The 23,576-nt window shown below is 59.8% G+C and overlaps 7 protein-coding genes across 7 annotated transcripts; 3 read left to right on the forward strand and 4 right to left on the reverse strand.

The window, feature by feature from the left end:
* Positions 1 to 1,434: 1,434 nt before the first annotated feature.
* On the reverse strand, positions 1,435 to 3,487 carry YAF9 (NuA4 histone H4 acetyltransferase complex and the SWR1 complex subunit; the record flags this gene model as incomplete). Its single annotated transcript, XM_028623695.1, has 5 exons — positions 1,435 to 1,492; positions 1,876 to 2,770; positions 2,889 to 3,074; positions 3,339 to 3,423; positions 3,464 to 3,487. The coding sequence occupies 5 exons, from the start codon at positions 3,485 to 3,487 to the stop codon at positions 1,435 to 1,437; spliced, it is 1,248 nt and encodes a 415-aa protein (XP_028475669.1).
* Positions 3,488 to 4,173: 686 nt separating this feature from the next.
* On the forward strand, positions 4,174 to 6,096 carry COQ6 (putative ubiquinone biosynthesis monooxygenase; the record flags this gene model as incomplete). The annotated part of the gene is made up of 3 exons (XM_028623696.1): positions 4,174 to 4,447; positions 4,537 to 4,680; positions 4,739 to 6,096. 3 exons carry the CDS (start codon positions 4,174 to 4,176, stop codon positions 6,094 to 6,096), a joined length of 1,776 nt encoding a protein of 591 aa, XP_028475670.1.
* Positions 6,097 to 7,964: 1,868 nt separating this feature from the next.
* On the reverse strand, positions 7,965 to 9,874 carry LSB5 (putative actin patch assembly and actin polymerization protein; the record flags this gene model as incomplete). Its single annotated transcript, XM_028623697.1, has 3 exons — positions 7,965 to 8,259; positions 8,305 to 9,467; positions 9,521 to 9,874. The coding sequence occupies 3 exons, from the start codon at positions 9,872 to 9,874 to the stop codon at positions 7,965 to 7,967; spliced, it is 1,812 nt and encodes a 603-aa protein (XP_028475671.1).
* Positions 9,875 to 10,294: 420 nt separating this feature from the next.
* On the reverse strand, positions 10,295 to 12,686 carry APN2 (Class II abasic (AP) endonuclease; the record flags this gene model as incomplete). The annotated part of the gene is made up of 8 exons (XM_028623698.1): positions 10,295 to 10,355; positions 10,413 to 10,485; positions 10,530 to 11,677; positions 11,730 to 12,068; positions 12,108 to 12,441; positions 12,480 to 12,553; positions 12,592 to 12,623; positions 12,663 to 12,686. 8 exons carry the CDS (start codon positions 12,684 to 12,686, stop codon positions 10,295 to 10,297), a joined length of 2,085 nt encoding a protein of 694 aa, XP_028475672.1.
* Positions 12,687 to 12,968: 282 nt separating this feature from the next.
* On the forward strand, positions 12,969 to 15,820 carry EHS24_008383 (uncharacterized protein; the record flags this gene model as incomplete). The annotated part of the gene is made up of 6 exons (XM_028623699.1): positions 12,969 to 13,053; positions 13,115 to 13,128; positions 13,167 to 13,950; positions 14,024 to 15,372; positions 15,430 to 15,746; positions 15,799 to 15,820. The coding sequence occupies 6 exons, from the start codon at positions 12,969 to 12,971 to the stop codon at positions 15,818 to 15,820; spliced, it is 2,571 nt and encodes an 856-aa protein (XP_028475673.1).
* Positions 15,821 to 16,120: 300 nt separating this feature from the next.
* Positions 16,121 to 18,572, reverse strand: NDE1_2 (NADH:ubiquinone oxidoreductase; the record flags this gene model as incomplete). The annotated part of the gene is made up of 6 exons (XM_028623700.1): positions 16,121 to 17,679; positions 17,720 to 17,856; positions 17,904 to 18,052; positions 18,110 to 18,237; positions 18,320 to 18,408; positions 18,463 to 18,572. The coding sequence occupies 6 exons, from the start codon at positions 18,570 to 18,572 to the stop codon at positions 16,121 to 16,123; spliced, it is 2,172 nt and encodes a 723-aa protein (XP_028475674.1).
* A 414-nt stretch (positions 18,573 to 18,986) lies between these two features.
* On the forward strand, positions 18,987 to 22,117 carry EHS24_008385 (uncharacterized protein; the record flags this gene model as incomplete). Its single annotated transcript, XM_028623701.1, has 6 exons — positions 18,987 to 19,289; positions 19,356 to 19,422; positions 19,495 to 21,104; positions 21,172 to 21,504; positions 21,836 to 21,915; positions 22,021 to 22,117. 6 exons carry the CDS (start codon positions 18,987 to 18,989, stop codon positions 22,115 to 22,117), a joined length of 2,490 nt encoding a protein of 829 aa, XP_028475675.1.
* Between the last annotated feature and the right edge of the window lie 1,459 nt (positions 22,118 to 23,576).

Here is a 23,576-nt window from a genome sequence, read left to right on the forward strand (position 1 = left end):
ACACTCACTCATCACTCATCTCATCTCGGCGCTTCCCTTTCCATGTGTCCCTCCTGAGGCCTCTCCCTCCCCTTAGGCCTTTGTGAAACTCGGGCGCGCGCGACGGCGGCCCTCAGGTGTCTTTAACGTCTTTGGCCCCTTGGCTGGCCTCGGCCTCTAAGTGCTCTCTGTGACTGTTCTACACGGCCCGGGTCGTTCGGCTCGCCAGGTCGCCAGGTCGCCAGGTTGCCCGGTCACCAGGCGCCATCGGGTCGCACTGAACGCTCGGACTCTTGTTCGCAGGCCAATCTATCGCCATAGTCTAGGTCGCCCGTCGCGCGCGGGGCCATGGCGTGCGTAGTTGCGTAGCCAAAGTGGATGCGCCACTGCCCCCGATACCTGACACCAGTGTGCACGCACGCATGCACGCGCGCACGCATGAACACATCGAACGCACGCACGCACGCAAACGTGTGCCGACAAGAGGCAAGCACGCCGAATGGGAAAGCGTTTAACGCGTCCTTTCTTCTCCGATCCCAACGTCCGGTACACCACACCGGCCCACCAGCCAGCCACCCACCCCAGCCACCCAGGACATCCCGGGGGAACACTCGGGAAGAGATGAGATGGATGAAGATTACACAGGGTAACATGCCATGCCAGCAGCAAAAGCAGCCACAAAAAAACAGTAGTCCAAGGCCGGCGTTAGCGTGTAGCAGGTATAGCAGGACACACTCCTCTCATTAACGGTCGTCGTGTTCCAGCCTGAGACCACACCAGCACCAGAGAGAGTAGCCATTTCATTAAACGCTCGGGTCTCGGGTCCCGTTAGGGAAAAGGCCAGCCGCAGGTCGCAGAATCGCAGGATCGCAGGTCGCAAGTCGCTTATGGATGGCCGATATGGCACATGGGTCCCGCCGGTCCAGCCTTATTCGCCATGTGGGTGGGACACGATAACGTTGCCGTCGGTTGCGGGTGTCGCGATGGCCATATACCAAATGTCGGTGTTCAGTCGTTGACGGCACCGCGCTCAACTGAACCCTCCATGAGAACACGGCCACACCCCAAAGTGTAATCTGCGGATCTGCGGGCCCGAGGCATGACGACGACCACGTTTGGCCACGTTGCGTGCGTCGCTTTGCTCTGGATGTCTTATCTTGTCACATTTTTGGATGGTGGAATTTACAACAAACGGTCTAATCTACCAAAGCACCGTCGCCCACACCTCGGTCGCTCGAGCTTGCTTACTTGCTGGCCTGCCTGCCTGCAGCACGCGCCAATCTTGTCCGCGTCACTGGTTCTCCGCGTGCAGTTTCCGAACCTAGCGGGTCACGCCCGCCTGGACGGATTCCTGTGCGAGCCGTGACCTGCGGAACAGTGGTTTGTGGCGGTGGGTGTGGGTACGTGGAGGCAGAGGAAAGCATCCCCCTTGATCGCTCTCTTTCTCTACCCGCTTCACCTCATCTCCTCCTTGAGCCGACCCAGCTCCTTTTCTTGCGCAATGAGTCGCTCTCTGGGAAATTCGGCGTCAGCACACGAACGGGCAAATAAAAAACATAAAAAGCCAAACTCTATTGCTGCTCGGGCCCGTCATGGAAGCGACCTCGTTCCTCGCCACGCAACCCCGTGGTGTCACGCGAGGGGCTGTGGTAGACTTTTTACTTTTATTTCCTTTTGGCTTGTCCCCGAAACCCACCCACATCCGGTAAAGGTGGAGGAAATATCAAGAAAATTGACGCAGGGTTGCAAAAGCATATGCTCTTTCAACGGCGCAACCGACGAGGCAAGACCGGAACGCGGGGATGACTCCAGCAACAACCAGCGGATTCCCGTATCCGTAAAACACCACAGCCCCATTTCCTAGGAGTCACAAGAACAAAAACAAAAAAAACTCACCGCCAACGGTCCATCTGCTCCACGATGCGTATCCTGATCTCCGTCAGGCGGTTGAACTCGCCCTTCTCCATGTCGGTCGCAAACTCCAGCGGCACATCCGCACTGCCCAGCTCGCCGGGCACGCCGGGGGCAATGCCAGGTGTCCCTGCTCCAGGCGTTCCCGTACCGCCTGGGGTTCCAATGACGGCCGGGGTGCCGGCCCGCGGCGTACCGACAACGCGCGGCGTACCGCTGCCACCTTCTGGGGCGTCGGTCCCTGCGCGGCTTGCGCCGCCACGGGCCGTCGAAGACCCACGCGCCTTCTTCTTGGTGCTGCCGGCGTTCTTGAGGTCGTGCTCCTCACGCTGGTCACGGGCACGACGGGGACGCGCAGGTAACGGGGTGGGTGGGTTTTCGTCGAGGATGGACATAAAGTTGGCGGGCGGGTCGGAGAACACGAGCTCGTCGTACTGCCAGGCGTGGACGGGGTACATTGCTGCCATGGACTGGACAGCAGCTTGTGCGGGAGTTGGCGTACCAACTGCTGTTGCAGGTGCGCCGCCGTCGGCCGCAGGAGTCGGCGCCGCGCCTGTGCCAGTTGCGGCCTCGGTGGTGGTCGCACCAGAGCCTTCGGCAGCAGGCGTGGCCTCAGCAGCAGGGGTGTTAACCTCGGCCTTGACTGCAGCGTCGCCCTCGCCGTCTCCTTTGTCGGTGGCCGGTGTTCCCACGGGGGTGGCCTCGGCTCCAGGCGCGGGTGCTACAGGCACGTCGATGGGCTCTCCCCAGTGGTGCAGCTTGATGGGGTGCTGGAGGGACAGAGCCTTCTCGCCGGCCTCGGGGATGAACGTCACCTTGATCTGGACAGTGAACTCTCCCCAGCCAGTCTCGGTGACCTGGTAAGGAGGTCGCTCGCACACTGCCGTCAGTCAAAGGTCCATAGAAGAGGCCAAGGGTTGGGGACGACGACTCATCGTAGCAAGAGCATGATGTCCGGACCAAGTGATATTGGCCTCTGGCCACCAACTGCCACTCACTCCTGTTGGGGTTCGAGTACGTCTCGTGCAAGCGGAAGACGACGCGCTTGACTACGTATGACAGATCGTCGGCGCCACCAGGGAGGTAGTCCATGTCAATGGGGACGGGCCCCGTAGAGCCCGCGGGGCGCGGCTCAGGCAGCGGTGTCGCGGCAGAAGTGAAGAAGACGGTCCAGCGATGCGTGTCTGCATGGTCAGTAATGATCCATGCGTAGGGAAAGCATGGTAATGCAGCCAGGATGCAGGTGAAATACCACCAGAGGTTCATCCTTGACACAGCCAAGGAGCCGTTCGGCCAATGGGGCCGAGACAGGTGACCTCGTCATGACAACAACAGACATGTGTCCGGGGCGGACATATGTCAGACAGGCAGCTGTCTGACATCACCTCGTCTGGTGTCAAGGTGCACCCCATCCTGGCCCAAAACTACACTGGCTCTTTGACACTCACGTCCAGCAGGTGCGCTCAGCTTCTCTTCATCGGTGAGGAGGCGGGCGTGCGAGCCGTAAATGATCGGTCGGTGGACCTGAACCCCCTGTTATTGTGAGCTTGGCCAACGTGTAACCTTAGCTTACCTTGATGCGCTCGTTACCCGACATGATCGCGAGGGTCGAGATCTGTACCAGGCGGGAAAGGGTGGGCTGTAAAGGAGCTGTTGAGGAGTGGATGTGGATGGAACGAGAGTAATGTTGATGTAAAGTGCCAACTGTGTAGTGTGTGGTTGCACTTTCAGTTAGCAAACGTTAGGCGCCTGCCGCGTGTTGGATGTGTGCCTATCGTGATCGTGCGGCGTTGCATTTTGCTTCCGCGTTTGCCTCCACCGACCCCCGTCTCCCCCGTCCGTCCCTCCCCCGCGCCGCTCTGCCGCGCACACGCGTGTCGAAAGTTGGCGCGAAGTGTGGTTCTGTACAATTCCGGGATGGAGATTTCGAGTTATTTGGGGGGGAGCCATTCTCGTCTTGTAAGCGCGCTGCAGCAAGCGAACACGTATGAAGCGGTGCTTTCGCGGGTGTGGGGAGCCATGCAAATTGCACTATTCGAGGGGGCTCCTGGGGACACGAGGCTGGCGCATCAGCATGCATTCGCTGGCGCGCGTTATCTGCCGCGGTTCCTGTCGCAGTGCAGCGGGTGGAGCAATGGGGATTCTATCAGTAGTGTGGCTTACCCCACGGTCTGGAGAAAGGGCCATGAATGGGTCGATGTTAATCTCCCTCCACTATTATAACTCCCCTCGCCCCCCAACACCGTACACATTCTTACAACCTATCTCCCACCCACACACACCATGAGACGCATCGCAAGCACCTCCCGCATATTTGAGCCCATCGTCGCTTCCTCGTCAAGGCGCATCCCACGCGTCGCTGCCGCGCTCCCAACATTCAACCCGGTCCCCTCCGCCGCAGCTCGTCGGGCAACTTCGTATGCCCGCGCGTACTCGACTCACTCGACAGCACCACCCGCCGACTTGGGGCCTATCCCAAGTATCTCGGCAGAGAACACCTATGACATTGTCATTATCGGCGGCGGACCCGCTGGTCTTGCACTCGCGTCTGCCCTCGGTACGTGAAGACAAAGCCAGCCTGGCACCGGGCAACTGTGCTATACCCGGACAATGAAAATCCAAGATCTCCTGCTGACGCTGGCACAGTCTCACATAAAACGATCCGTGACACGACACGTATTCTGCTACTCGAGGGCGGCTCGCTGAAGCCTGTCCGCGAATGGGACGACCAAGGACCATGGTCGAACCGCGTGTCGTCGCTGACCGCGGAAAACATTGAGTGGTTGGAAAGTGAGTTTCGAACTCTCCCGGGTATCGGTGGCGACCGGGAACACACTGACACACGTAGGCATTGACGCATGGCAAGGCATTGCTCTTGACCGCTCGCGTGCCGTCGACGACATTATTGTCTGGGCCAACCCGGACACGAACGCGACCCCCATGCTGCACTTTCCCGGCAGTGACAGGCCACTCGCCCGCATGACCGAGAACATTAACACCCAGCGTGCCTTGCTCCGCCGACTGGAGCGCGCACCCGAGGGCGTGGTGACAGTGCGCGAGGGCGCCCGTGTGGCCGAGATGCGCTACGGCGAGGGCAACGGCTGGGTCGGTCTGCGTATCGGCGACGAGTGGGTGCGCGGCTCGCTCGTCATTGGTGCCGACGGACCAAACTCACCCGTCCGTACGTTTGCAAAGATTGACACCTTTGGTCACGCATACAACGCCCACGGTCTTGTGGCGACCCTCGAGCACCGTCCCGACCCCGTGTGGCCAAACCACACTGCTTTCCAGCGCTTCCTCCCCACCGGACCCATCGCCTTCCTGCCTCTCGCCGAGGATGCCAGCACCATGGTGTGGTCCACCACCCCTCCACTCGCGGCTGCACTCAAGCGTCTCGAGCCGGCGGCTCTGACCATGGCTATTAATGCCGGCTTTACTCTTCCCGAGCAGGATCTGGCCATCATGCAGGAGGCACTCCTTGCAGCCGACCTCATGAACGCTCCCCTTTCGGCCGACGGCTTAAAGGGCATCCTCGCCGCTCTCCCGGACGCCCAGCCGACGGACGCTCCCCTTCCTCCGGTTATTACCGGCGTCCAGCCGTCATCCGTCGCCTCGTTCCCGCTCCGTCTCACCCACGCCGACGCATACACGGCACACCGTGTGGCTCTCGTCGGCGACGCCGCACACACCACCCACCCGCTCGCTGGCCAGGGTCTGAACGCCGGTCTCGCCGACGCCCGCGTCCTCGCCTCCACGCTCGACAAGGCCCGCTCGGTCGGCTCGGATGTCGGCGGCATCACTGCCCTCGCGCCGTACCCGCGCGAGCGCTACCTGCCCAACCACGCCATGCTCGCGGCCGTCGACAAGCTCAACACGGTCTTTGGCGCGCGCAACCCCTTCATGAACTGGGCACGCGGTACAGGACTGGAAGTCATCAACGAGCTCGGCCCGCTCAAGGCCTTCTTCATGGCCAACGCCGGCTCCAGCGCCTCCCGCGCACCCCGAACGGGGGCCGCGCGCGAGTTTGGCCGCGCTCACGCCTCGGACCCGCTGCCAGGCGTCGCTGCGGGCCTCCCCGCCGCGCTCGCTGACGCCGCCGAGGCCGTCCAGGTCGCAAGGCAGGTGGCTACCGCCGCCGGCGGCGTGCTCGCCGAGGGACTCCGGAATGCGCTTCGTAGGGGGGCGGACGCGCTGGAGAAGAAGTAACGGGGGGGAAGGGGACAATGAGCAGTAGCAGTATAGCAGTGTGTTGGGTATATATTTTTTTCAGTAGACCAGATAAACAAAGAGAGCGGTAGATCGGAAGACATGCACTCCTCACAAGTGTGGACACTACAAACCAACGTTGCCTCCTTGCAGTCTCTTCTACGCAGCGCCTACGGTGGCTCTTGGGGGACCAAACCATGTCGAGTCGCGAGTCGGCAACTGTTTGTCCGGTTTGTCCTACCACCACGGGTGACCTCGGCGGGCGACATGATGTGGCACTCCCAGTCATGCTGGTGACGGCCTTTTTGGTTCACCCTTGGACTTCCATCAACTGGGACGTGTCTATGGTGTCTCTAAGCTGTGGGCAGCCGCTCCGGCCTCACTCGGGCGGTGGATAAGGAGGGCCGGAGCGTCGGCGTGAGCTCTGCACTTATTTTATTTTATTTTGGTTTTAGAACCAACATGTCCTCCGTAGTATGTTAGGTTTGTGTGTTCCTTAGCCTAGTTGGGTGGTTCTGGGCTGGAGTGCAGGAGTGTGCCGAACAATGAACAATGCTCGTTGTGTGTGGTACCTTGCTTCGTCTTCCTCGGGACCTCAGTCTCGGACCTGGGTAATGGCTAGCACGGTCCTGAACACAGTGGTCTGTAAAGAACGTGCTGTGTATGTGGTGTGCGCTCCCACTCCTCTAGACACCGTTAAGGAGACACCTTGAGACAGTAGTAGTCTACTCACAGGGCACATCCATGCGGTACTGCTTACCTGTATTATCCTCCGCCCACTGCCGCATTCTCGCCAGGAAAATAGAGCGTGTGCCACAGGATCCTCTCGTTTTGGTACGTACTAAACGTTCTTCTGGTCAGCACGAGCCTCTTTGTATCATCTTCATTCTAACTGGCACGGGACTGGGCTCCATGCGGCGAGATATTGGGGTAGATGGGGTGGAAGGCACACCCGGGCGGGGAATGGTGTTGGGCCATTGTTCGTAGGCACACGGATGTGGTTTACGCACTCAATGCCCAGTACCCCTCAGTTTCAACGACTAACTCATTCAACTTGAGGGTTCCTTTTACGTACTGTCTATTCTTTGGGAGACGTGCTACAGAGTCCAGCCAGATCCTTTGTGCCAAGGAACGGAAATAAAGGAATTGGGGCCGAGTACGACGTGGTCCATTCGAGTGGCGGTGAGATTTATTAAGTGGTCACGTCGGACACCACCGTAGCGCTTCATGTGCATCGTTGTGCAAATCACTCGCCCTCTCAGAGCAAGTAACGTGTAAGTTATTTACAGGTGCAATCCAGCCGCCTCGGTGAAGCAGGAGTAGCGATGGTTGCCAAAATACAGCAGCACGATGGACAAGTATTCCTTTTTTTACGGTTGTTTATGCCCTCGAATGACTTACTTGGCAGCAAACGTCAAGGCCACACACCACCTATCAGAAGCAAGAACCTCGCCACAAATTGGACTGTCACAGGCGCTTGCCACCAACTGCAACAACATAGCGGAGGAGACAACTCGATGAAGGTTCAACCGACGGCAACCATTCCCCCACCCAGTCCCAGACAGCCACATTTGTCCGTCACTCCAATTGCACGATCAGCAGGTACTTACTCGTCGAGAACTCACATGAAGCTGAGCTTAACCCATTGCCATAAACAACGCTGCCACAGGTAGTCTGCGACGATAGCCGATGGACACACTCGTACTTGTCCGAGCAGACAGCAGCAACTCCCCCGTCACGCATCATCATTAAGCTGCATCACGGACCCCTTCCATTCTACACCACAGCCCCCCAAAATTAACTAGGTCACCTGGGCATTAAACCACAAAGGGATGGAAGACACTACCAGTTCTCGAGCACCCAGACGGCTAGATGGCAGCCCACTCCATGCGTACCTTCTCGACATTGGGCGTATCGTTCTCGTCCGCGAAGGGGTCGCCGAAGGGGTCGTTGGGGTCGAGCAGACCCTTGGAGCCGGCTCCATCGTCGTCGAGGGCAGCGTACGCCGCGGGGTCGGGGTGGCGCGACGACGAGGCAGCACCCGAGCCCGAGGCGTGTTTGTTCGTATACGAGTCGTAGTCGTACTGGCGCGAGGTTTGGCGACTGTGCTTTTGCTGCCACTCGTCCTCGCTCGAATCGTACTCGCTAAAGTCGGAGAGCGAACTGGGTAGAGTTAGCAGGCAATAAGAAGAACGAACGTTAACTCACCCTCCCTCGTAGCTGCCAGCATCCGAGTCGGGACGCATAGGCGGGGGCAAGTTGCCGGCACGGGTGTTGGAGATGGAGCCAAAGTCGAGGTCCTGCAGGTCGGCCATGACGCCTGACGCAGGGGCCTTGCCGCTCCGGGACGTGTCCGCCGTGTTTGTGCGACGAGCCGCAGCCTTGACTGACTGAGCCTTCTGGGCCACCTGGAGAGCCTCAAGCTCGCCCGTACGCTGCGACTCGAGCTTGGACGCCGCGAGACGCTGGCGGATACGCTCGACCTGCTGGGCGTCCTCGGCGGCCCTGGGGTCCTTCTCGTGGTCCGAGTCCGAGTCGAGTGCCGCGGGCTTGGACAGCTTGTCGTACAGCTGGATGGCCACGACAATCCTCTCGTTGGCGTCGATGAGCGTGCCAAGAGTGTCCTCGTCAGTGACGAGCTGAATGAAGCGGATAACCTGGCGACGGGCAGCCTTGGCCTTGTCGAGGTTGTCCTGCACGCGAGGCGACTCTGTAACATTCTCGACCTCGCGGTTGATGAGACGGCACGAGTTGATGAGCGAGTTGGCAGCCTGCAGCGCGTCGGCGACCACGACCATGATCTTGGGCTTTTCCTTGTCAAAGTTGAACGTGGGGCGTTTGGGCTGCTTGGCCTGGTTCTTGCGCGTCTCCTTGGCGACGCGTCGACGCTCGGCCTCCTCCTCTGCCTCACGCTTGCGGCGAGCCTCGACAGTTGCCATCTCCTGCTTGCGCTTGAGATCACGCTCACGGCGTTCAATCTCCGCCTCACGGTGCTCCAAAGCGATGCGCGCCTCACGCTCACGCTTGCGTTCCTCGGCATCGGCCTTGGCCGACGCCAGGTCCGTGTACGTGTCGGCGCCGCGCTGACCAGCAGCGGGCTCCCAGCTGTGGTCAAAGAACGGGTCGCTGAAGGGAGTCTCGGGAGCCGCAGATGTTGTCGATGTGTCCTTGGCAGCAGGCACAACGGTTGCGTGACGCGTAGCAGGTCCGCCGTGGTACTTCCTGTACAAGCCAGCAACCGTAGACATGCGGGGGTCATCCTGACAGGTTAGCACCGCATTGATGGGATCGAAGTAACCTACCGCATAGTGCAGCGACCAGGCATGGAACACGAGGATGAGGCGCTTTTTCACCTTGGGGTCGAGAAGCGACTGCAGTCTGTTAGCATAGATCGCCGCCGCCGTGTCCCCCCCAGCCCACTCACGTCCGTGGCCATGGTCTCGAGACGCTCAAGGATCTGGCTGTCGGCCCAGTTGTGCTGGAATCCCTTGCCGGCGTTCTCGGTAAGGGCGCGGAGGATGACGAGGGCACGGAGCTGGCGATGCACGTTTCCATACTTGAGCTTCTTCCTAATCGCGCGCGCGGCCTCGGTCGTGCCCACGTCGCGCTGCAGGTTGATGCTCTCGACCAGCTCGGGGATGCCGTCCAGCGACAGCTCCTCGTACCTGTCCGACGAGAGGACCTCCACCCAGTCGGTGATGGAAGAGTGTGGCTTCTCGCCAGCAAGCTTGTCGACAAAGGACATGCCCGTGCGGAAGTAGCCGCCAGCCTTGGACATGGTGGGCGGGGATTGTGGGGGTGTGTGGGTGATAAGGTGGCGACAGCGAGCGTCGGGAAATGTGGGTGTGGAGCGCTGTTGTGTTGGCCAGAGGATACGCGACGAGTGGTGTAATCTATAGGGCTCTCTTGTACTGTCTATAGAGAACTGGGGGAGATGTAGTTTGTGCCAAAGGACAAACGGTGCCAGAAGATTGAAGGCAGCTGCAGAAGCGACACCCGGGTCATTGCTTAGACTGCCTCCGGGGGTGCTCCATTACAGCGCAATGACGAATGGCAGAGCCGACAGGGCCCGAAGGTGGCAATTCGTGCCTGGGATCATGCAGCCATTGACGTCATATCTCCATCCACAGTGGGTCCCCAATGTATATACAACTTCCTCCTATGCTTATGCTACACTCATATGCCAACGGACTGTCCTCTAGCTGCTCTTCACAACCTTGGGCGGCTCCTTGCGCGAGTTGGCAGAGTCCCACAAGAAACTATAGGGGGTCAGAACAAGCCAACGGGGGGTCAGGGCAAGGGGAGGGGGGGCTCACAAGTCACAGCGGTAGTCGTGGTTGACTTCCTGCCGAGGTCGCGACGAGCGGCCCGTGTCATAGCCTGGTCCAACTGGCCTGCTTGTCAGCTACAGAAGCGAGGTCAACTAAGCTTACAGTGAGCAGAGCCAGAACCGCTTCCCCTTGTTGGGTCCGGGAATCTTGACAACTGAAGGCTGTTAGCGTTTGAAGATACTGAGCCCTTACTGAAATCCTTGCAGGGCTGCTGGTGCACAGCACAAAGTGGCGGGAGCTTCTTGGCGAACAGAGTCGACCACACGGGTGCCGCCTCATCATTCTTCGCCTTGCGTGAGCGGGCACGTTCAGATTCCTCGTCGGCCAGGGCTTGAGCTAATAACGCGTCCTGGTGGACGTCCGGTTGAGGGTTGTCCACATCAGCGAACTGAGATGGGCCGGGATCGGGCATGGGTTCGGGTGATGGCGTCTTCCTCTTGGGAAGTGATGGGCCCTTGACGACTTTGGCTGGAGTGGACCAGAAAGCCGCAAGTTTCGCCTGGCCACCAGTCTTCTTGGTGTCGGCCTTGGAGGATTTGCTCTTGCCCCCCTTGTCCGCGGCGGGGGCCGACCTGGTCCGCTCAACGGTCTTCTTCTTCGATCTGGGCTCGTCATCATCGTCGCCAGTCAAATCGACAGTTATAGGACGCTTGGATGGTCCAGCAGCAGCAGCAGCAGAAGTGGCTGGCGAGATTACAGTGGACGGAGCCGAAGCGGGTGTCTCGACAGTGGTCGCGGAGCGAGATGGCAGCGAAGGTGCATCCAACGAATTGAACGCTGCGCGAGCAATACCAAGTGGCCGGTCAGAGCCACTCGTTGTGCTAGGTCCCGAGGTGGCCTGTGACACACCCTGCGTTGACTGCGACTCGTCCTTGTCCTTGTCTTCAGACGGCGCGGGCGAAGGACTTGGCGCAGACGAAGCTGGAGCCTTGGCCCAGAGGCTCTTGAGGGTTCTCTGCTTGGCGCTAAACTCTTCCAGGAACTTGGTGGCAAAGCGGGGTGGTTCAGGAGCAGTGCGCGGGACGTCTGTTGGGTACACTGGCGCGGTACTGGGTGGACGGACGGCGGGGTTGAGCAGGTCACGGATGAAAACAGTACCCTTCTCTGTTTCAATGCTGTCGTGGAGGTCAATGTAGACAGGGCAGTGGTCCGAGCCGAACAGGTTGGCTTGGATGTCACCACCTTTAATCCACTGGCGGAGACCAGGACTGCAGAGAATATAGTCGATGCGCGAGCCATAGTTGGAGGGTCTGGGTGTAAGTCAAACAGCTACGAAGAAGGCCAATACAGCAGACAACTCACCTGGCATCGATCTTCGTATTCCAACACGTGAACATATCCTCTCGGTCGGGGAAGCTCTCGCGCACAACATCGATCATGGGACCATTGGGGGCCAGCCACTCGTGGAACCATCGGCGAGCAGGGTGGGCATAGTGCTGTTCTGCGGTGGACTGTATTCCGCCTTCTCGGGAGTCGATAGGTGCGCTCATGACGTTCATGTCGCCGGCAACGATAACCTCACGACCGGCGGCCATGAGCTTGGCGACACGGGCCTCCAGGACGTGTAAAAAGTTCATCTTGTACGGGCGCCTCGTCTCGTTGGTCTCGTTTGGGCAGTAGAGGTTGAAGAGGACGAACATGCTGGTTGGTTAGGGAACTGTCTACGTCGTCGGCACTCACCCAAAGTCGCACACCACAGCGCGCCCCTCCATGTCCAGCCTGCGGGGATCAACCGCTGTACCGTCTTCCTCGTCCATGAGGTCCATGGTGTATATGTCGGGGTAGCAACCAATCTTCTCTTCCTCGGTCCAAGGAGGCTTCATCGCTCCACCCTTGTCCTCAAGCAGGAGGCCAGTGATACCTTCCTCAGCACGTAGAGGAACGCACACGCGCGAGTCAACATAGGTACACACACCCGAGTAACCGGTTTTGCTGCGTGGCCACGTCCAGAACGCGTCGTAAGGACCGGGACATGCCATGGCCTTGTCCACCTGGGGTCGACGCGTTTTATGCTCTGAAGAATTAGGAACTGTAAATGCTGCGATAACTCACCTTGAAAACAACAAACATCTGCACCAAGCTCCTCCAAAAGTCCCTCGACGCTCTTGTTCTTCATACTCGACCATCTTGTTATTAGCTTCCCCTCTGCCTTCCTCCAACTCACGGATGGTAATCGAGGACGGTGCGGAGCACATTCTGGCGTCAGTTCGTATCTCATGTTCTTGGTGGACTCACGACGTTCCATGTTAGGATACGCATCTTGAAACTAGTGTGCCCCGTGCACACGGGGGAGAGTGCAGAGGGGCAGTCAGTTGAGATGCTTGGGTTTGTGGTTAATAGAGTCAACAACATTGAATGTAGGTGGACGCCATGACCACATCCCAGTCTACTCAGCTTTCCCACGGTCGCATTGTTGTTTGGTTGGGCGTTCTTCCCTGACGTAAGTTGTAGCTGGACGCGTTTGATCTCTTTGTCCGTTGGCCACCGCGTCCCTTCTCACCATCAACAAACAAGAGCGCCTTCGGGCCCAACACCAACACCATGTCGGACCCTCTCGAGCACACCGCCGCTCCCGAGCAGGAGAGCATCGGGTCGGGCGTTGAGCGCCGGATCAAGCAGTTTGGAGGTATGTCTTCTCCCTCCTGCTCCACTGACCATTCCCATGACCCGACAACTGACACGAGCAGACTTTCAACAACAAGTGCGAGGGTTGCGGGCTTGCACTTTGCTGACGTCCAGATGGCGGACTTTGGAGATGACCTGGCCAACCTCAAGGCTGCGTGTGACAACTTGAAGCGTGAGCGTTCTTCCCTCATTCAAGAGTGCGCCGCGCGCAATGGAGACAAGGAAACGCTCGCGGCCCAAGTGAACAAGCTCAAGAACGAGCGCGACGCCCTCCAACTCGAATACGCCGGTCTCGTCGAGGATGAAAGGTTCTGGCGTACGGCAGATGCCGCGGCCACCACCGAGCTGGAGCAGAACGGCCGTGTTACCCGCCAACTGTGGGTGCAGACGGAGAAGGTCGCCGAACTCCAACGCAAGTTGACCGACATCGACTCTGTGCACAAGGACGAGCTCGAGGCAGAGCGCGTTATTGCGTCCAGTCTACGAGAGAGAATTGGTCGACTGGAGCGGAGTTTGCGAGACCGTTCACCGGAGAAAGACGCCCGACGCAGTGAGAGGGAAAGCAGCGAGAAGGCTCTTGCCCACGAGGTCGCTGTCCTCAAAGCCGAGCTGGATCGCTTCACGTCACTGTTCCAGGACACACGCGACTCTCTAGATGCGGAAAGCAAGCGAAGGTTATCGTCCGACACGCGTGCCGATACGCTTGCTGAGCAGCTACACCGAGCCCGAGAGGAGATTCTCGACCTCAAGCTGGCAGCCGCTCAACAAGGCAGCAGTCATAATGAGCTGCTCGAGCGCATCAAATCTGAACTCGACGCCAAGGCCGCAGCCGAGCGTGAGAAGCTCAATGCGCAGTTGCAAGCTGTGATTGCGGAGCGCGACCAGTTGAAGAGCGAGAGTCGCGACAGAAGGCAAGTCCACAGCTGTTGGGAGCAACACTGACTCTTGAAGCCCTCGTGCTCTCATGCCAGTGTCCCCGAACGTCGCCACACCGCGTACGCCAACCAAGACTCCCGCCATCGACTCGCTCACTTCGCACAAGTCCGAGGTGTTTACGCCGTCCTCCACATCGCTTGCCAAACGGTATGCACACCTTGAAGAGCAGCACCGCAAACTCAAGGCCGAGTACGACCGCATGAAGAACCGTTATCGACAGGATGTACAGCACTGGAAGGAGTACCGAGCCGTTCAGCAGGCAAGGGATGAGATCAAGCAGCGTCGAAGGGAGGAGAGGAAAACGTATACTGCAGCGCAGTCACACGCCAGCAGCTCGAGGCCGAGCACACCCGTGTTATCACAACACAGCAACACGAGCGTAGCTCTCGACACGCCAGGTAACAAGAAGCAGCCGGATACCACCCCCAGAGCCCCGAAAACCGAAGTGGCGGCGACAACCAACTTGGGCACACTTGTTCCCGAGACGGTCCTTCCTGAGCCACCAACGCCGCATGCACCTACAAGAGCCAAGTCTGCTTTACCCCCCGCGTTCCCACCCCCTAGGCCAGAGTCTTCGCCGCACATGGTGACTCGTGTTGATGAGGACGTTGTCATGGAGGAGCTTCGACCTGCCCCAAGACCGACACGAGGCGTCTCAGCCCCAGAACGCCCATCCGAGGCTCTCGCCAGGGGGAAGGCTCTCAGCCTAGCAAAAGCCACCTCGACGCCCATGCGCATACCTGCCGCTTCAACCTCAACTCCTTTGGTCACAAACACGGCCAGGCGTCTTGCTGGTCAATCTACGCGGGTCACACCTTGGTTGGGCGGCAAGTCATCTACAGGCCGTCCCAGCACGACCCCCCTGCGTCGCCGCGACTCGTTTGGTTCTGACGAAGAAGTCGAGGCGGAGCCCAGCCCGGCCAGAGCCACGGCTGTCAAAACGCCACTCGTGCGTGACCGCACGGGAGCGGGGGACCTCCGCCGGACCATGCTTCAGCGCACCGTCACGCACGTCGATTCGCCTGCAGGCGATACCTCGATCAACCACCCCTCCACTTCAAGTGAAAGTCTTCTCGACCCGTCGACTCCAGGGTCGACGTCGCGCAAACGTGCGCTCGACCTCGAGGGTCTCTCGCCCGCTGAGCGTGCCCTTGAGCGGAAGAAGCTTGCCCGTCTGTCGACTTCCGAAAAGCGCGAGCTGTACGCCAGCTACAAGGGCAACGGACGGTACCTTGCCCCGGAGGATCTGCAGCGCACTGCCACGGACGAGTATGAGATTGACCCGGCCAAGAACGGTGGCGTTTCGCACCAGTATCACGACGTGGTGCGCAACCGTGAGGAGCGCAAGAAGATGCACGGCGGCGACTGCGAGTGCTGTAAAGACGTGAGCTGGGTTGGCCCCACCGGGTTTGTCCACAACAGCCGCAGCTGACAAATACAGTACTATGAAGCAGTCGGCCCGCTTCCACGGTTCAACCAAGGACCCGCATGGAAGAGTCCGACCAGCCCGTCCAAGAACGGAGACTGCGACGAGGACGCAGATGCAGACGCAGACGCACGCACCACACGTACCCCTCACCGCGACCTTGAAGACCACCAGAACCGCGTGTCACGTCACCGCGAGACGTGGCGAAAGCCACCTACGCCGCCTGGTTTCTGGAGGATTGGCTTCCCCAGCACGCAAGAGGCCGACCGCGAAAACGCCGAGGCGGACGAGATGAACGCGAGGCGCGACGCAGAGGTCAGGCGCGAGGCTGCGTGCGTGTTGATACCGGCTGGGAGCTGTCGCTGACGAAAGGCATCGCGATAGCAAGTGGCGCAAAAAGGCCTGAGTGGCAGAGGTGGGTTTCTTCCGCCGACATCGAGTGCTGACCCGCACAGCATCACCCACGGACACAAATACAGAGAAGACAGCATGGAGGGGACATTGCCTAGTTGTTGTACATATATTCATCACCTCATGGGCACTATGCATGTACATGGCATCTCCTCGACACCTTGCATGCGTGCGACCCTATCTCCGCGCGGAGGAGCTGATGAAAGCTCCTCTTCTAGTTCTACTGACCCGGGGCTGTGCGATATGGTGGGGGGTGTATCCACATAAAACTACCTAGTCTAATCTTCAGACATCCTTACAGAGGAAGGGTACAAGGAGGGCTCCTCGGGCGCTGACTCTCCTGCCTGCTCTTGCTCTCACGCAGTACCTGGCTCGGGATACGCGGGACGGGTGGTGGCGGCGTGTGCAAGCTGGTTGGTCGGGCGATAGAGCTGCTCACGCTCGTCCTGGGTGCGGGGATACCTGTTGGCGGCTGGCCGGTCTCGACGACTCCCATGGAGCTGCGACGAGCAGGTCGCCTTGCGGCAGTGGTCAACGCCTTGTTTGGAGTGGTGTTGCCCATCATGGTCCCGCTGTGGCTACCGTGACTCTTGTGACTGGGGCGGTTGGTTCGAAGAGGTCCAGCGCCGACGGCGCCAATGAACGCACCACGAGCCGTTGGGCGCTCGTCAGCACGGGACGAGTTACGTGAGGAAGGGCGCGACGAGCTACTGCGGAAAGTCGAGGCGGAGGCAGGTGGCGAGGAGAAGTCGCCATTAGTACTGACGCTGGTGCGACGGACGTGGGCCGTGATGGACGGCGACATTGCGCCCGACCGCGACACTGTGCGGACGTGGGTGTGGGTACGCGACGGGGGACGAGCGATTGATGAGGAAAGTGGTGGAGGGCGCTCACCGCGGACCGACTGTGACAGACCGGCCCGGGCCTTGGTCTCGCGGACCAAGGGAGACGGGATAGACGGGCGTGTTGGGAGACCACGGGAACGTTGTGTGGCAGTGCGGGAAGGCGAAGGTGGCTCCTCGCGATTGTGTGCTGGACGCGCGAGTTGGGCAGCAATTGGAGTGTCCTCTGGCTCAGAAAGGAGAACCCAAGAGGTGGGGGACAGGAAACCAACATCAGAGTCTTCGGCGTGAGAAGCTGGACGGGGAGTCGCCATAGTCATGGCCAGCGTGGTGGCCGCGCGGGGTCGCCCAATCGTGCTGGCGGACAAGGAAGAAGCAGCAGTCGCCGACGCGGCAGCAGCCGAAGTGGTGGAGGCGTTTGATGTCGTGGGCTGTCGGCGTGCAAGCTGGGCGGGTGCCTTCTTGACCATCTTGCCGATCTTGTCGTCTGTGGTCTTGATACGAGCCTGGAGATCGTGAAGGAGCTTGGAAGCCTTGTTCTTGGTCATCTGATGTTGGCTGGCACGAGTGGTCGGCGAGGGGTTGTAGCCGGCAGCACGGCGTGCCGACGACACTGTCGGCTGTGTAAGGTTACGCGTCGTGGTCGACCGCGAGAGCGCGGGGATGCTAGAAGGAGACGACACATTGGACCGTTTGGCCGAAGGGGACAGTGGGGGGAGCGCAGAGCGGCTGGGAACCCGAGGGGAACCAGGAACTTGGCCTCTTGGGCGGACATTGGACGGAGTGACAGTCGTGGACCGGTCGCTGCGCTCTCCAGCTGCCGATCGCACCGAGCGCTCAGTTGTCGCTGACCTATCGGTCGGTGTAGGTGAGGCCGCATCGGAACGAGAGCCGGTTCGAGAGTGCGACACTCGCTCTGGCACAGGCGACATCGGGGCAGTGGACGACGGGGGCGTCGGCACAACCATACGAGCGAGCTGGTCACGAAGAATCGCAATCTCGTTGTTGGCGTCTGGGTGGGTTAGCATACAAGCTGTGAGTGACGAACCCACCTCGCACATCGTCCTTGAGACGCTGGCATTCCTCCTCCACCTCTTGCTTTTGGACAATTTCCTGCTCCAGGACCGTCTTCTCTTCAATGACGCGGTTGTACTTTGACTCCAGATCAAGCAAAGACGAAGTTGCAACGCTGAGGGGAGGCATATGAGCATCAATCATTGAGCATCAGTGACGAACCGTTCGTTGCGCTCCAGCTGGTCGTTTCCATTTTCGAGGTCGCGATAGGCGGCCCTCGCTTTAATCCCCTCGGCGGTGAGGTTGTCTATCGTGCCCTGCTGTCTATCCATTTCGAGGTTGTGCCTCTTCTGTAAATCGAGATACTTGGTCTGCAGGTTGTGTCGTCAGTTGCCCAATCCAACATGTCATCAGTCTTTTGGACGCACCTTCCAGTCGTCTCTTTCGCCTTCAGCAACGGCGAGGCGGCCTTTGAGGTCCTGTTCCCGGGCTTCGGTATGCTGTAGCTCATCCTCCAGTTCATTCTCCAGCTCCTTTGACGACGCCGTAAAGGAATCTAGGTGGCAGGTCAGCATTGTGTCTCGTAGGCCCTTCTCCCCCGGTTCGGGTTGCGGCCCAGTGATCCATACAGAGCTCACCAAGTTCCTCTTGCAGTTCTGTCAAGCCATTGAAGACCTCGTTGTACTTGTCACGATAGTAGTCTGCTTCCTCCCTGGGAGACGCAAACCTGAGCCCGAGTTAGCAGATAGAAGGCTGTAAGCCACTTGAGAAGGGTACGGACTCCTGGTTCTCATCATGCGAGCCCATGGTGATTGAGCTGGACACCTTGTGCAGCCCCGCATGGCCGTTGTCGATGGATGAGGACGCCTCCAGGGCTGGGCCCGCCGACATTGTTGAGCTCCCTCGGCGGGTGGAGAGGTATGGAGGAGAGGTGGGAGGGAGAGAGGGTGGCGACGCAGGGACGGTTGACGGACTGACGGTGGTGGTGGTGTACGGTGATGGGTGTCAACAACAACCCGGGGACGCGTCCACTCTCGTGCCAGCGCCTGGGGCCGTGGGTGGTGGTGGGTGGTGGTGGGTGGCGTGGGGTCGACGGTGCCACGCGCTTATAACGCCGCGGAATTAACCCGTCTTGGGTGGCACGCTGTGGCCTTGTGCCAGAGAGAGCCCTGGCCGTGTGGTTGACAGAGCGCGGCTTTGCAGGCAGAGCCCAAGAGCGAACGAGCCCACTCAACCTCGCATGCGCATCTCACCAACACGCTCTCTTACTCATCCCTCCCCCCCACCCTCCTACCACCCGCGAGCATGAACGCCGACCTCAAGCGGGTCCGCGACAGCTCAATAGATGGCGGCCCCTCCTCGTCAAAACGACGTGCCGTCGCCGCTGCCGGCGGCGCGTCCTCGCCCATTTCTCCTGTCGACGCAGAGGAAGATGGCGTCGAGGACTGGGTTCGCGTCGTAGAGGCCAAGCGCAAAGAGGCCATCTACCGCCAAATGCTCGACTACCGGCGCTCGTTTGAGCGCGAGCAGGGCCGTGCCAACGCCTTGGAGCGCCAGCGTCGTGCACTCGAGGACAGCCTTCGAAGCGTTGAGACATGCTGGGCTCAGGTGAGTTGTGTCGCGTGCGCGCGCTTCAAGGCGCGTACAGTGCACACTTCTGACGCAAAAAAACAGCTTGTTACATCTGTCCGCGAGAGGGCAGGGCAGCCCAACGACTTTCAAGAAGCTGAATTACTAAACTGTGCGTCAAGAGGCGTGGCATGGAGGCGGCATCTCGTCCCTTTTGTGACCAGCAATGGCTGACTGTGTCCAGTTACCACCGACCCTTCCACGTCTCAGTCAGAGCAAGACAGTGCCCTGCAACTGCGCCTCTCGTCGACCCTCCGCCTAGTGTCCGTCTTTGCAGACTTGGCTGCTGGCAAGGGCCGCTCCGACCTTGGCACCGATCTGCAGCAACGCCTTGCGCAACTGCAAGCAGAATCGAGCACCTTGCGCGCAAACTCTGCCCAGCTCCAGTCGCAGATTGACCACCTGTGCCAATCCCGCGACACGTATCTTCGCGACCTGCAGCGCGCGGAGAAGCATCTCGACAAGCAGAAGATGGAGTTTGACAAGGAGCGAGCCGAGTGGCGTACCCAGCGGGAAGCATCGGGGGCTACGAACAAGCCAGTGGCGAATGGATCTGGACATTCGACTCCGAACGCAAGAACGAGCGAACCCGAGCCCTCACCAGCAACCCCGGCGGCTGCCTCCAACGCTACCAACGCGCCGCCGTCTGCCGAGACAACAGAACGGATAGCAGTGCTGGAACAACTTGCCGGTTCCCGTTTGCAAGAGCTCGAGACACTACGCGAGCAGCACGTGGCGGCCAACAAGGAGTTGGATCGGTTGAAACTGCAAGCCCACCACCCTCCCGAGAGCCAGCTGCGAGAATCCCCATTCTTCCAGGTGTACCTCACTCAGCTGTCCGCTCAGGCTGCGCGCGCGGACACTCTGCAAGCGCGGTTCGAATCTGCCGAGCAAAAGCTCGACCAGTTGAGAGACGCTAACCTCGAGTTCCGAGACGCTGTGGTTGCTGAGGCCAGGACTGAGGTGGAGACGCTGCGCCAGCAGCTGGGCAAGAAGGACACCGACCTGGCACGTCTTCGTGGTCAGCGTGACGAGATGAACGCCGAGCTCCTGGAGCGTCGGACACGCGAGTCTGAGAAGTCGCGCTTTGCCGAGGAGGTGGAGGCGCTGTGCACTGCCCGCCAGGAGCGGATATCGTTCCTCACGTCCGAGGTCCGCCGCCTCAAGGGCAAGCTCGCCTCGCACGACGGCGCCGAGGGCTTCCTGGCGTTCCTGAAGGGCGACGGTGGCATCGACGGCGACTATGTCAAAAGCCTCGAGGAGCAGCTGGTGGCTGCCAAGGACAAGACGGGGGCTCTGACAGCTCAAATCGAGTCTCTGGCATCGGGCGACGCTGCTGCTGCCGAGATGGCTGTCCGCACCGAGCTCGCCGAGGCCAAGCGCTCGCTGTCCAAATACCAGCGTGTCCTTGGTTCTGCCGATGTCGCCGACGACGTCAAGCAGCTCGCCGAACGCCTGCAGGAGGCCATCACCTCCAAGTCGCAACTCGAGCTCAAGCTGTCCGAATCCGAGGCGTCGACTGATGCCCTGTATGCCGAGGTGGAGGGCCTCTCCAAGCAATGGGAGACGCTCGAGCAGACCCTGCGCACCAAAGTGTTTGAGCTCAAGGACGGCGAGCTCCGCATGGCACGTCTCAGCACCGAAAAGGCCAAGGCCGACAACAAGTTCTTCCAGGCGATGCGTGCCAAGGAGGCTATCGAGGCCGAGTGCAAGACTGCCCAGCGCAGCGTCGACAAGCAGCTCAAGCTGCTGGAGCGCGCCCGCGATGTTGAGCGTGCCTTGACCGCGCAGATTGTGAGTGTGGATTTGTTGTTGTTTTCAATGAGGGGAGGGAGGGCTTTTGGGCTGACGGAGTCTCAAGGCGCAACAGGAAAAGGGCACGACGTCACTCAAGAACGCGGGGCTCGAATTGCAGACGCAGCTCGCCACTGCCACCTCGGAGAAGCGCCAGCTCGAGCTCCGCCTGCAGCAAAGCCAGGCTGCGCTTGCCGAAGCTCAGCAGCTTGCGAGCACGCGCGTGCAAGAAGCTGCTGCCGACAAGGAGGCACTCACCAAGTTGCAAGAAGAGGCCGATGCCACCAAGCGCTCGCTCGACAAGCTGCGCCAGAAGCACGAATCGCTCATGTCGGCGAGCGCGGCGGGCAATGTGTCGGCACAGGAATTGCAGATCCGAGAGGAGCGCGAAAAGCTGCTGGTGAGTGCGAATGGGAGATGGAGGACCGGCCGATAAGACGCGGGATACAGGGACACGCCAAGACCGATGAGATGGTGCTAGCGACGTGTTGCCACCTTGTGCATCCGCGCGTTTGTGGCCGATCCCTTCGGCCCGACCGTGTGTACAGGGTGGTAGGCATCTAGGGTCTCTGTGTGACTGCGTTTGCGGTGGACGACATTCCTTGAGTGTCCTGGGCACCGGCATATCCTCGGGTCTACACATGTCGTTGACCTGGCAACTTGCACCTCACGTTCGCGTGTCGCATTTTTTTGTTGTCCTCGTGTTGCCTGATGCTGACGCGGCCTCTCAGAAACTCCTTCGCTGCTCGTGCTGTGACCTCAACTTCAAGCAGCAAATCATCACCAAGTGCATGCACACGTTCTGCAAGCCGTGAGTAAACGTTTCACGGGAGGGCACATGGACAGCCATGGAGCGTTCCTCGCTTTCATCGCTTTCCTCTGCCGGCGGCAAGTGTTCGCAGCTGACTCAGGACAGGTGCCTCGACTCGCGCATTGCATCGCGCCAGCGCAAGTGTCCGGCATGTGGATTGGCGTTTGCCAAGGAGGACTGCCAGACACTGTACTGGCAGTGAACAGCTATTCCTGAGGGTGTGAGAAAGAAGAGAGGGGAGAGGGGTCTGGGCGGTCAGGCCCAGGCCAGGAAGGCGAGAGAGGCGTCTGGGAAGGGCGAAGGATGGATGTGTTTGGTGGGCCCTGCGGTTGTGGCTGCCATTGCCGCTCCGTTGCCGCTCGTGATCCTGGTTTCGCTTGCAACCAATGCGCGACTGCCAGCCAATGGGTTAAAACAACTGCCATCGGAACCCCGTTCCCACATGTCTGTAAAGCACGTAGTCTGTACCCTGATGTGAGCGACGATTAACAATGTCCCTGTGCTGTCCTGTCCCCGTTCGTTGCGCGGTGCTTTCGAGCCGCGCACGTTTTACTCCAACTCCCTGTGTGCTGCTGTGTCTATCTGCTGCGATATTTTTGTTTTGGTTGGTCGGATACGCGGATAGGAGATCGGAGACGGACGACCCGTTTGGACACTTGTTTTTTTTTTCTTGCCACCAAACGTGTTGACGTCCTGAATCTCCCCTGAGCACGCATGAGCACATGTCTCTTGTCTGACTTTGCAACGCCAGAACAAGCAGAGATCCAGTGATCCAGTGACCTGGCCCGCGCTTAGTGTCCGAGGGGAGAGACAGCAGCATGACGTTACTGGCCCACTGGGAGGGAGATCGAGTGGACTTACGGCGGCGGAAAAACTGCCGCGGTGCGTTTCTCCAATGACGATGCCGTGTCTCGGGGTGTTGTGAGAGAGTGTCCTCGTTCGTGTCCTCGAGGTTCACTGCGCGTTATCGCGACTGCTGCCAGGCGACCAGGGCAAACCCAGGTGGCATGCTGTGTGGCCGGTGCACGAGGCCAAAACGGGGACTGGCGGGACTGGCTGTGGCCCAGGCAGGATACCAGGATCGGCATGCAATATGCAGGAGCGCGCCAGTGCCATTGCCAGGGCGAGTGCACAATCGCGGGCGATGGTGGCGAGACGACGGCGCATAGACGCGCATAGACACACAGCAATAACCTTGCATGCTCGCACCCCCGGAATCTCGGCCCTCGTGCAATCCACGGGCCACGGGGAGGAGGTGAAAAGGGTATACACTCTTGCCCGTAGCGCGCGCTATCAAGGGGTGTGCGATGCCACCTCTTCACACAGACTGCTCGGTACGCTCGGCGTTGCTTACGCTACGCGGACAGGCGGTGCAACATGGCTCATTATGATGAATCATGGGAGGCCAATTGACAGAAAATTGTCCGCTCCGACATCGGCTTGTACTGCACGGGCAATCGACAGTTGGTACGACCGAGAGAGGTTATAACAGAGTTCAAAAATCAAGGCAGCAGCAGCAGAGAACACGGGTGAGAGCGGTGTTAAGTGCGAGAAATATGCGCGCGCTTGTGCTGTAAGCTGTCCGTCTCTGGTCGAATTTGAGCCGACATTCTTTATCGCCCGAAGCTGCGCGGCCGTCGAAACCCGCCGCCGTCACAACA

This window comes from Apiotrichum porosum, assembly GCF_003942205.1.
Source record: "Apiotrichum porosum strain DSM 27194 chromosome Unknown scaffold_7, whole genome shotgun sequence".
Classification (NCBI taxonomy): domain Eukaryota; kingdom Fungi; phylum Basidiomycota; class Tremellomycetes; order Trichosporonales; family Trichosporonaceae; genus Apiotrichum; species Apiotrichum porosum.